Source organism: Leucoraja erinacea, chromosome 31 (assembly GCF_028641065.1).
Source record: "Leucoraja erinacea ecotype New England chromosome 31, Leri_hhj_1, whole genome shotgun sequence".
In the NCBI taxonomy this organism is placed as follows: domain Eukaryota; kingdom Metazoa; phylum Chordata; class Chondrichthyes; order Rajiformes; family Rajidae; genus Leucoraja; species Leucoraja erinaceus.
The window spans coordinates 17,145,142-17,157,270 of record NC_073407.1 but is presented as its reverse complement, the minus strand read 5'-3'; the positions used below and the strand labels follow the sequence as shown (position 1 = coordinate 17,157,270).

General features: G+C 47.7%; 1 protein-coding gene across 2 annotated transcripts in view; it reads right to left on the bottom strand.

The window, feature by feature from the left end:
* Positions 1-11,096, bottom strand: part of kcnt1b (potassium sodium-activated channel subfamily T member 1b) — a 266,028-nt gene extending 254,932 nt beyond the window's left edge. Inside the window, exon 1 of one of the 2 annotated variants that reach the window (XM_055660124.1) lies at positions 10,756-11,096. Coding sequence is in view for 1 of the 2 variants with exons in the window: in XM_055660122.1 (XP_055516097.1) it covers positions 884-954 (71 nt within the window). In the remaining variant the exon portion in view is untranslated. Of the gene's footprint in view, positions 1-883; positions 1,605-10,755 lie in introns of those variants that run through there. The other variant, XM_055660122.1, reaches the window with a different exon arrangement.
* Between the last annotated feature and the right edge of the window lie 1,033 nt (positions 11,097-12,129).

Genomic DNA, 12,129 nt, shown 5'->3' with positions numbered 1-12,129 from the left:
TTATAGAAACTTACAAAATTCTTAAGGGGTTGGACAGGCTAGATGCAGGAAGATTGTTTCCGATGTTGGGGAAGTCCAGGACAAGGGGTCACAGCTTAAGGATAAGGGGGAAATCCTTTAAAACCGAGATGAGGAGAACTTTTTTCACACAGAGAGTGGTGAATCTCTGGAACTCTCTGCCACAGAGGGTAGTTGAGGCCAGTTCATTGGCTATATTTAAGAGGGAGTTAGATGTGGCCCTTGTGGCCAAGGGGATCAGAGGGTATGGAGAGAAGGCAGGTACGGGATACTGAGTTGGATGATCAGCCATGATCATATTAAATGGCGGTGCAGGCTCGAAGGGCCGAATGGCCTACTCCTGCACCTAATTTCTATGTTTCTATGTTCTATGTTTCTATGAGAGGGTCGCACAGACACACACAGGGTGGTACACACACGTACAGAGAGTCGCACACACACAGAGTTACAGATATACACATAGAGTCGCACAGAAAGAAAGTCACACACACAGTGTGACACATACTTACACACACACACAGTGTGACACATACATACACACCGAAAGTCGAACAGAGAGAGTCTCGCTCACACACACACACACACAGACATTGCCACACAAAGGGAAACGCCGATCGCTACTATACCCGAAATCACGACCTGCAACAATGAGGTGAAGCCGCCGGCTAGTTTGGGGGAATATTCCAAATCTAACAACATGCTCCCACACTGACGCCAACACGGACAAGTCCCGCGAAGGTGGGTTTGCCGAAGGATGGAGTGTGTGTGTGTGTGTGTGTGTGTCCGCTCCCGGGCAGGCGGAGAGACAGCGGCTCTGCTCACAGCTGGGAATCCAAGGGCTTCCCCTCTCGCAAGCAGGGATTACCTGGAGGTGTGTTTATTCGACGTCCCCTCGTCGAAGACAAAGGAGCGGTTGGTGTAACACTCGCTGCACATCCTGGCGCCGGTGTCTTGGTCGCCCCTTCAGTCGTGAGAGCTCCCGAGCGCCAGATGAAACGGGAAAGCAAGACACCCAGTCCGTCTGCTCGGCTCAATATTCATCGCAGGCAAATCTTCACACAGTGACTTGGGGGAGGCAGGGGGTGGGAGGTGGGTTAGAACTCGAAATGGAGAGATCTAGTTGGTGGTGATGTTCCCACGTTTAACACGATGGGGAATTGCAAGCATCTGTGCCACAATGCACGCCTTCACTGTGGTTAACTCCGGGAGAAAAGTTGCCCTCGCAGAGCGCAGGTCCTTGGCGGTGGGAGGAGAGAGGTTTCCTGGAGTTGGGAAAGGAGCACCAGCCTTCACATCACGCACACCTCGAGTGGTCCAGAGCTCGTGGTGCGGGTTACCTGTTGAACCGGCCGGCGGCTGGGTGGAGGTGATATTATTGTCCCCCCCGGCCACACTCAACTGCAAGCCGGCGTCCCAGCTCAAAGGACACGGGGTAGCACATCAACTAGATCCATTGATTAGTCAGCACACACTTCAGCAAGACTTATACTGCCGAGAAAACACAATGCTGGAGGAACTCAGTGAGTGGGTCAAACAGCATCAGTGGCGAGAATGGACAGACGGTGCTTCGGGTCGAGACTGTCCTTCAGACTGAGGGGGGCGGAAATAGCGAGGTGGGGGCAGGACAAGGGCTGGCAAGTGATAGGTAGATACAGGTGAGGGGGTGGCAGGTGGGTGGAGTGAGTGACAAACGCTAGAGGTGAAAAGGAGACGAAAGGGTGTAGGAGGAGGAGGAGGAGGCGATGTATAGCTGGAGGGGGGGGGGGAGAGACTTTGGGCGGAAAAGGACGGGGGGGGAGGAGAAAGGGGGGGAGAGGGAGAAAGGGGGGGAGAGGAGAAAGGGGGGGGGGAGGAGAGGAGAAAGGGGGGGAGAGGAGAAAGGGGGGGGAGAGGAGAAAGGGGGGGGAGAGGAGAAAGGGAGGGAGAGGAGAAAGAGGGGAGAGGAGAAAGGGGGGGGGGGAGAGGAGAAAGGGGGGGGGAGAGGAGAAAGGGGGGGGGGAGGAGAAAGGGGGGGGGAGGAGAAAGGGGGGGGAGAGGAGAAAGGCGGGGGGGGAGAGGGGGGGGGGGGTGGAGGGAGGGAAGGTGGGAGGAGGGAGAGGAGGAGAGGAAGGGAGGGAGAGGAGAAAGGGGGGAGAGGAGAAAAAGGGGGAGATGAGAAAGGGGGGCGAGATGAGAAAGGGGGGGAGGAGAAAGGGGGGGAGAGGAGAAAGGGGTAGGAGAAGGTGGAGGGGGAGGAGAAGGAGAATGGGGGAGAAAGGGAAACGTGTTGGAAAGAGGGGAAAGGAGCAGGGAGACTGGAATGGGGGTGGGAGGGGGTCATATTTGGGAGAGGAACGAGAAGTTTGCATTACAGAAACATCTATAAATAGCACAAGGAACCGCAGATGCTGGTTTACAAAAAAAAGTGCTGGAGTAACTCAGCGGGTAGAATGGGAACTATAAATAATTGGATTAACTAAGCACTGCATATAAATGTACACTGTGTAATGAGAGGTTTAAACCTTTAGATGTAACGAACGTAGACAAAAGTGCAGCAGTATCCATGGAGCGAAGGAAATAGGCAACGTTTCGGGCCGAAACCCGTCTTCAGTCTGATCAGACTTAGATGTAACGACCAGTGAAAAGGGAAACCACTGATGAGGAAGGACTGAGATTGTCTCTTTCGCCCGGCCTGTGGCGACAAGCTGGTGTATGATCCCTGCAGGGCCAAGCCAGCCCGAGAGCCCTGCTCCCACACAGAGGAGTCACTGGGCGACCTGCATCCTGGCTGAATCACCCCATGCTCCCCTCCAAAGGCCAGCGATCACAGAGCCCACTATATAAGTTCAGGACCCAAGTCAGGGGATACAATGGACCCACACTGGCCCCTCGTGGCTGCAGTCTGTAATTACAGCACAACGAAGATTTTATTTTAATCGGCTATTTCCATCATTTCACCAAAGAAAAAATGCCGATACAATCAGTAAAGCTCCGAACATGAATCGAGAGAGCAGGCAATTAAATTCTGTGGAGAAAACGATTACCGTCACATCATATATATTTCAAATAATATGTTCTTATAGCATATCTGAGACAATGTCACGGTTGAGAAACATAACATTCTAAAGGGGTACACCAGGCTAGATGCAGGAAAATGTTCCCCTTGTTGGAGGAGTCCAGAACCAGGGGTCACAGTTTAAGAATAAGGGGTAGGCCATTTAGGACTGAGACGAGGAAAAACTTTTTCAACCAGTTTTGTGAATCTGTGGAATTCTCTGCCACGGAAGGCAGTGGGGGTCAAATCACTGGAGGTTTTCTAGAGAGAAATAGATTTAGCTCTTAGGGCTAATGGAATCAAGCGATATGGGGAAAAAGCAGAAACCGGGTACTGATCAGCCATAATCATATTGAATGGCGGTGCTGGCTTGAAGGGCCGAGTGGCCTACTCCTGCACATATTTTCTACATTTCTATGAGTAAAAAGAAAGATGCTGGAGGTACTTTGAAAATCATCGATTGGCACTTGGATATGTAGACAATGGAGGGATATAGATTCAGTTCCTCCAGCACTTTGATTTTTTTGCTCAAGTTTCCAGCATCTGCAGTTTCTTGTACCTCATAGAGACAGAGAGTGATACAGTGTGGAAACTTGCCCACACCAGCCAACATGTCCCAGCTACACTAGTCCCACCTGCCTGCATTTGGCCCATATCCCTCCAAACCCGTCCTACCCATGTATCCATCTAACTTTTTCTTAAACTTTGGGATAGTCCCAGCCTCAACTACCTCCTCTGGCAGCTTGTTCCATACACCTACCACCCTTTGTGTGAAAATGTTACCCCTCAGATTCCTATTAAATCTTTTCCCCTTCACCATAAACCCATATTGTCTGGTCCTCGATTCACCAACCCTGGGCAAGAGACACTGTGCATCTACCCGATCTATTCCTCTCATGATTTTTCAATTCTGAACTTTTTTTTGCCATAACCTTCATGAATACTGGAGAAAATTGAGAAGATTATATATGGAGAATAAAAATGTGAATGGGTAGCTGATCAGCACAGGCTTAGTGGACCAAAAGGTCTGTTTCCAGGCTGTATCTTTCTATGACTTTAATATTAACTGAACAGGCCAGGAGATGTTTAGTCTGACTAATCTTGCAGAAGCATCATGGAATCATGGAGTCATATAGCATGGAAACAGGCCCATCGGCCCAACTTGCCTATTCTAACCAATATGCTCCATCTACACATTCCCACCTGCATACATTTGGCCCGTATCCCTCTAAAACTGTCCTACCCATGCAACTGTCCAAAGGTCCAAAGGAATAATGGCTCCAAAATGGCAGCACCAGCATGTGTAATATATGCAAAAATAATTTCACCGTGAGGTTTGCATAGGTGACAAATACATCACAATTGACCATTGAGGTGTGTTTCTTGCAGATTCTGATATCCATCTCCTGTGCTAATTTACATTCTTCCTTGCTCGGTCACTGTCCAGGCCGCTGAGTGTTTAAATTCCGCTACAACTCATTGCACATGGTGTCAACTCCAGGAATGTTCCCTCGCAGCCCGCTGCCATCTTCTCTGGGTAGACACAAAATGCTGGAGTAAATCAGCAGGACAGGCACTAACTCTGGAGAGAAGGAATGGGTGACGTTTCAGGTCGAGAGTCTGAAGAAGGGTCTCGACCCGAAACGTCGCCCATTCCTTCTCTCCAGAGATGCTGCCTGTCCCGCTGAGTTACTCCAGCATTTTGTGTCTTCCTTCGATTTAAACCAGCATCTGCAGTTCTTTCCTTACACATGTTCCCTGGGGATATTGCTCTCCAACAAAGTCCAGCTTTTCCTTTCCACCCAGTTCAACCTGGACACATTATCTTGTGTGCATCACTAATACAGAGTAAAGAATTCACGATAGGGACTGACTGCAGGTGATACTTGCTGGTGGGCATCATTGTAACTGACATCTGGGCAGGTATATGGATAGGACAGATTCAGAGGGATATGGGCCAAACATAGGCAAATGGGACTAGCTCAGATTAGGCATCTTTCTAGCATGGATGAGTTGGGCCGAATGGCCCGTTTCTGTGCGGTCTGACTATGACCCAACATCATAACTGTGAAACAGTGCCGCTAAAGCTTTGAGTGTCAATTTTTGTTTGGCTGGATGTCATCCATGCGTAATCGGTGTCATTATTTGTTACAGTTACTGATGTCAAAAGAGGACACTTTGTGTTACTCAAGAGACTCTGATACAATTGGTTGCTCCTCTGTAACCAAGGACATGGACCCCTCTCAGCAGTAGAGTGGCATTTATGGTATACGAGAGCGTCACACACTGAAGTACTTGGAGCTGTGCGGAACCGCACAAGTGGTCAGGTGAATGAGTCACCCTTTAAGCCAAATAATTGACATTTGGTTGGTTCATGTACGCCATTGAAGCAATTCTGCTCAGAGAGCAATTCAGAGAGTGGTAGCTGTGTGGAATGAGTTTCTAGTGGAAGTGGTAGAGGCAGGTTCGATTTTATCATTTAAAAATAAATTAGATAGATATATGGACGGAAAGGAATGGAGGGTTATGGTCTGAGTGCAGGTAGATGGGACTAGGTGTGAGTAAGTGTTCGGCACGGACGAGAAGGGCCGAGATGCCCCGTTTCCGTGCTGTCATTGTTATATGGTTATATGCAGGACTTTGGTTGGACTGCATTTTGCAATAGTGCAGTTCAGGTTTCCCCAATGCAGGAAGGATGTGCAGGCTTTGGAAAGGTGCAGAGGTGGGGGGATTACCAGATTAAGCCTAGATTAGGGGGGAAGGGTGGGGTGAGGGTGTATCAGCTACAAGGTTGGATAGGCTTGGATTGTTTTCTCTGGAATGGCAAAGGTTGAGGGGAGACGATACAAGTCTGTAAACATACGAGAGACAGAGATAGGCAAGACAGTTATTTTGTCCGGAGGGAAATATCAAAGATGAGAGGGCACACCTTTAAGATGAGAGGGACTAATTTTAAAGGTGTAAATAAGTAGATTTGTTCTTCCTTTCTTCTTTCTAAATTTATTGCCCGAAGAAGGGCCCCGACCCGAAATGTCCTTTAGTGTTTTTGTACCTGCCTCAACAACTTGCTTTGGCAGCTCGTTCCATGATATACCCATCACTCTCTTTGTGGAAAAAGCTACCCCGCAGACTCCCGTTAGATCTTCCCCCCTTCAGCTTAAACCTCTGCCTTCTAGATCTTGATTCCCCTATCATGGGGGAAAAATTCACCCCACACATGCCCCTCATGAATTTATACAGCTCTCAGATCAACCCTGGCCGACTGCGCGCCAAAGAAACATGATATAGGAGTAACACGTGTTGGTGCTTTGCATTGGATGGAAATCTCAACATTTTTTAAATCATTGATGCAAATATGTTTCTATAAATAAGATGCTATAAACTTGTAAATGACCGTGTGGTGACTGTACTCATCATTTATGACTGTCTCTGATAACACAAGCGGAGGGAAATAAAACTCTGTTGGTCAGAGTTCCTATGTTATTACTCATATACTGCAGACTGCAATTGAGATCATCTGGTGCAGGAGACCCAGTGAACAGCTCAGCAATAAACCCTGTTCATTCCCACTTGTCATGTCACCCAAGTCCTTCTCAGATAGTCAGGGAGAATAAAGGGGTACCTGAACAAGGGAGGAAACGACCCCGCCAATCTCCAATGTGACATGTTGATTTTTGGGACGTCAAACAAGGGCAGCACCTACACAGTGAATGGTAGGCCTCTGGGTAGTGTTGTGGAGCAGAGGGATCCAGGAGCGCAGGTGCATGGTTCCTTGAAGGTCGATTCACAGGTAGATAAGGTGGTCAAAAAGGCTTTTGGCACTTTGGCCTTCATCAGTCAGAGTATTGAGTATAGAAGTTGGGAGGTCATGTTGCACGTGCGAGATTAGTTTAACTTGGCATCATGTTCACCCCCCCCCCCCCCCCCCCCCAGTTCAGCAGCAATGATGGGACAAATGACTGCTCCCAATGTTGTCCATCCTCAGGTAACTCAGATCACTGGTGTTTGAGATTTTAATTCCTGGTTTTGTTCATCCGTGGAGCCAGCTGGTGTAAAGTGGAAATCATATCCAGGGTCCCCCAGCAGAAATGCTCCACCAGAATTAAGCACCTGACCCTCTGAGCTACACCAGCACTGTCACTTTTTTTTTAAACCAGCCTCTGTAGTTCCTTGTGCCTGTCCTTTAAACATTGTTATTGGTTTATTATTGTTATGTGTACCGAGATACAAAGAAAAGCTTCTGTTTGCCTGCTATCCAGCCAGATCGGATCATACTATACACAAGTATTATCAAACCATACACATGAACAATAGGTAGAGAAAAGTAGCAGAGTGCAAAATATAGTGCTACAGAATGGGTCGGCCATTTAGGACTGAGATGAGAAAAAACCTTTTCCACTCAGAAAGTTGTGAATCTGTGGAATTCTCTGTCACAGAAGGCAGTGGAGGCCAATTCACTGGATGTATTCAAGAGAGAGTTAGATTTAGCTCTTAGGGCTAAAGGAATCAAGAGATATGGAGAGAAAGTAGGAAAACGGGGTACTGATTTTAGATGATCAGCCATGATCATATTGAATGGCAGTGCTGGCTCGAAGGGCCGAATGGCCTACTCTTGCACCTATTTTCTATGTTCTAGGTTTTTATGTTACAGGTAAGTTGAAAGATAGGGACTGCATCCTAGTTTATGGGAGGATTGCTCAGTAGTTTGACAACAGAGGGGAAGAAGCTATTCCAGGGGTACATGCTTTCAAGCTTTTGTATAGACGGCCTGATGGGAGAGGGGATACAAACGAACATGTAAAGTGCCTTCGATCCCACATGTACTAGCTCATGAATGCATGAATTTCCTAATAGTCCCTCGAAGCAGAACATTTCAAATTTAAATTTTCCTTCTCACCAAAGACATTCTGCTCAAATCTTCATAACCAATCCAACAGCATTGGCATAAAACCAACATAACTCCCTACTCACACATAAAAGAGTTGGTCTCAATATCCTGTAGCAAATACTGAATTGGCAGAACATAGACCAGCAACATGGGAACAAGCCCTTTGCTACTGCTGTAGCTCCTGGCTGCTTGCCCTTGGCTCTAGGGACAATAGAAAGGTGGAGCACAGGAACGAGCCCCTCAGCCCACAACGTTTGTGCCAAACATGATGCCAAGTTAAACTGATCTCCTCTGCCTGTATGTGATCCATATCCCTCAATTCCCTGCATAACAATGTACCTATCTGTCTAAAGAAGGGTTTCGGCCCGAAACGTTGCCCATTTCCTTCGCTCCATAGATGCTGCTGCACCCGCTGAGTTTCTCCAACATTTTTGTCTACCTACCTATCGAAGAGCCTCTTAAATCTGCCTCCACCATGCCCCAGCAGCATGTTTCAGGCACCCACCACTCTGAATTTAAAAAAGAATTACCCCGCACATCTCTTAAACTCAGCCCCACTCCCCTTAAACCTATGCCCTCTAGTCTTTGACATTTCCACCCCAGAAATGTTCCATTAGGTTCCTGCACCTTCTGCCCAGAGGTCGGGGTGAAATGAGAGCAGGGTCAGCGAGGGGTGGATCTTTGATGATATTGGCTGCCTTTTGGAAGGAGCACCTCCTATAGATCCCTTCATTGGTGGGAAAGTCGGTACCTGTGATGGACCTAGCGGTGTCCACCACTCTCGGTCATCCATGATATCTGCTGGAGGCCAGGGTAGAGTGGACGTGGAGAGGATGTTTCCACTGGTGGGAGAGTCCAGGACCAGAGATCGTAGCCTCAGAATTAAAGGACGTTCCTTTACGAAGGAGATGGGGAGGAATTTATTTAGTCAGAGGGTGGTGGATCTGTAGAATTCTATGCCACGTAAGCCAAGTCAATGGATATTTTTTAAGGCAGTGATAAGATTCTTGATTAGTACGGGTGTCCGGGGTTATGGGGAGAAGGCAGGAGAATGGGGTTAGGAGGGAGAGATGGATCAGCCATAATTGAATGGTGGCGTAGATTTGATGGGCCGAGTGGCCTAATGCTACTCCCATCACATGAGCTGTGTGTGAATGTGAGATGGAGATGCAGAGAGGCTTGGATGGGACGTGGGCACTCCGACTGAGAGTGAGTTATAGCAGTGGGTGTGGGGCGCGGCAAAGCAATGAGGTTTAGGAAGGAACTGCAGATGCTGGGGGGTTTTTTAAACCCAAGATCGACATAAAGTGCTTGAGCAATTCAGCGGGTCCGGTAGCATCCCTGGAGAAATGGAACAAGTCAAGTGTCTTGTCTGAAACCATTTTCAGAAATGAAGTTGTCGACTTCAGCCGAAAAAAAATGTTCAGTGTTATTTTTACATTTTGGAAAATTGGGATATGTTCACTTTCAAAGTCTTTCACAGATTTTAAACACGTGTCTTTGCGTTCAGCCGAGGCTGGGCTGGGTAACGGGCTATTAACCGACGGGAACTCGTCTGAGCTGCTTGCAGATACAGTGCTGGGGCAACAGCAGGTGGAGCCGGCCGACCCCGGGGAGAACAAAGGCAGCGACCCTCCACAGCCCACCCACCCAAACACAGCTGGCAGCCGCCGCTCTGTTTGCAATGAGGTTCCACCACTGACCGGTGTGGGCTCGCTTCCCATACCCGACCCACTTGTCTCTCCTTCAGCCCCATCCGGATCACCCCGGTTCGGGGAATTGCCGAGGTACCTGCTTTTCTTGTTCCAAACTGGAACTGCAGAGGGCAAAGTGAGACACGCCCTCGGCTCTTCCATGGCGCTCGGACCGGACAGATAGATGATTTAATTTAGACACACGAGATGCTGGTGGTAGATTTGAACTCCTGCTTGTAGATGGTGAACTCAGTCTGAATCAATGTGGATGATTAGTTGCAGCAACTTATCCACTCACCGTTTCAATCAAATCCCAGTCATCCATTGTTGGAAACACCACACTAAAAAGCAAGGCTGATGCCCCGATTGGATAAATGTACGAGGAGGGGGTCACAAGGCTGAGGACTAGGGTACCCAACGGATCTGTAACCCAGAGTAGGAATGAGATCAGGAACGTCATTTGATTACCTAGGGTAGATAGAGAGTTGGAACCCTTTTCCCCCCATCACATGGTGGAAATATCGAAGACTGGAGAGGACAGACTTAAGGCGAGAGGCGCAAGGAGATATGCGGGGCAAGTGATTAAATATATATATATATAAACACAAAGAGTGGAGGTTGCGTGGAATACACTGCCAGGGATGGCGATGGAAGCAGATATGTAGTGGCGTTGAAAGAGGTGTTTATATAGACAGACACGTGGATATGCAGGGAATGGATCGCATGCATATTGAATGGCGGTGCAGGCTCGAAGGGCCGAATGGCCTACTCCTGCACCTAATTTCTATGTTTCTATGCAGGCAAAGGAGATTGATTTAACTTGGCATCGTGTTCAGCACAGACATTGTGGGCCGAAGGGCTTGTTCTTGTGCTCTACGTTTCTACATTCTATGTACCCCGGAGCCTAGAGCAAAGAGCCAAGAGTCACAGCGAACAGAAATAACACACCAGGATCAACAGGCAGATTCCAAAGCTTGCCCACAACTGCCCCAGTGCTCCTTCCTTGTGCTTACTGGAACCAGAGGACATGGACACAGTCAAAGTGCCAAGAAACTGATTAATTCCATGTTTTACTTAATAGTAAAATAATCACTAGATAACCTTGGTTGAGACCAACTCACCCAAACAGTTGACTGGTAGATCCGCTCACAGTCGCTTACATTCAAGACGGACGCTGTGGAAGCAGCTTAATCCCTGCTGATGATATTAAAAGGGTAACGTGTTTCACAAATGTCGCAATGTTCCAATTTTAGCTTTCGTCCCTCTCGCGGGTTGGTTTCCCCTTTGTTGGCCTTGCCCAGTGACTGCTGCTCTCGGTCAAGAGAAGATGCAGCCTGGTTCTCTCTCCACCCGTCTCACGCCCAGTTATCTATCCTGTCTCTGCTGGGCATTCTGCACTTGTACCTACTCTGTTCCAAACACCTGCTGCACCTGGGTGTAATTAGACCGCAGCCTGTATATTTACAATACAAACTATTCACTGGGAGATAGTAACCAATCGAGCAACAGTTATCCTTCGAGTTGTGTTTCTAGTCAGCTGTCTTTACCCATCGCAAGCCATTAATTCTCAGCAACAATTGGCAAAGCCAGACACAACCGCCTCGCATTGTTTCAGCCTGCGATTCACTCTTGCACCTACTGTTCTTACCGATAAGGCAACATCACTGTTAGCATGTATATGGTGTTGTTGAGGCCAGTTCATTGGCTATATTTAAGAGGGAGTTAGATGTGGCCCTTGTGGCTAAAGGGATCCGGGGGTATGGAGAGAAGGCAGGTACATGATACCGAGTTGGATGATCAGCCATGATCATATTGATCGAAGGGCCGAATGGCCTACTCCTGCACCTATTTTCTATGTTTCTAAAGGAATACATAAAACAAGTCTAAAGCTCATCACAGATAGTGTGTAACCACAGGAAGTGTGATTCGGAGCTGTAGGAGGAGATACAAGGACAGATGACCAAAATGATGGACCCCATGATCCCTCTGAGCAACCGATGTACAGGGGGATATTAGGGTCCAGGCCCATGGCTTCCTGAAAGTGGCAACACAAGTAGATGTAGTGGTAAAGGGGGCATAGGAGACAACGTGCTGGAGTAACTCAGCAGGCCAGCCTCTGTCTTCTCTTGTTAATGGGCAGTGGTGAGAACAAGGATTTATTTTACAATTGTATTAGTTGGAATCAAACTCTTCTCCATTCTTGAAATATAATTGACATCAACCATTTGTCAATGGATTTCCAAGTGACTACATCCAATAGAAATTATATTTAACATAATGAATTTTTTTTTACGTTACTCCAAGATACACAAACAGAAGAGTGAGAAACAAGATAAACGAGTTAAATAATACTTGGCGCCAGGGAAAATTCATCAGGATTGCCAGGAATAAGTAACAAGCTGACAGCAGCAAACAGCACAACATTAATGGCAGGGAAATAGACTGCAGAACACAGATAACATAAAATAAAAGACGTATCAGTCTCAGAGTCTTTC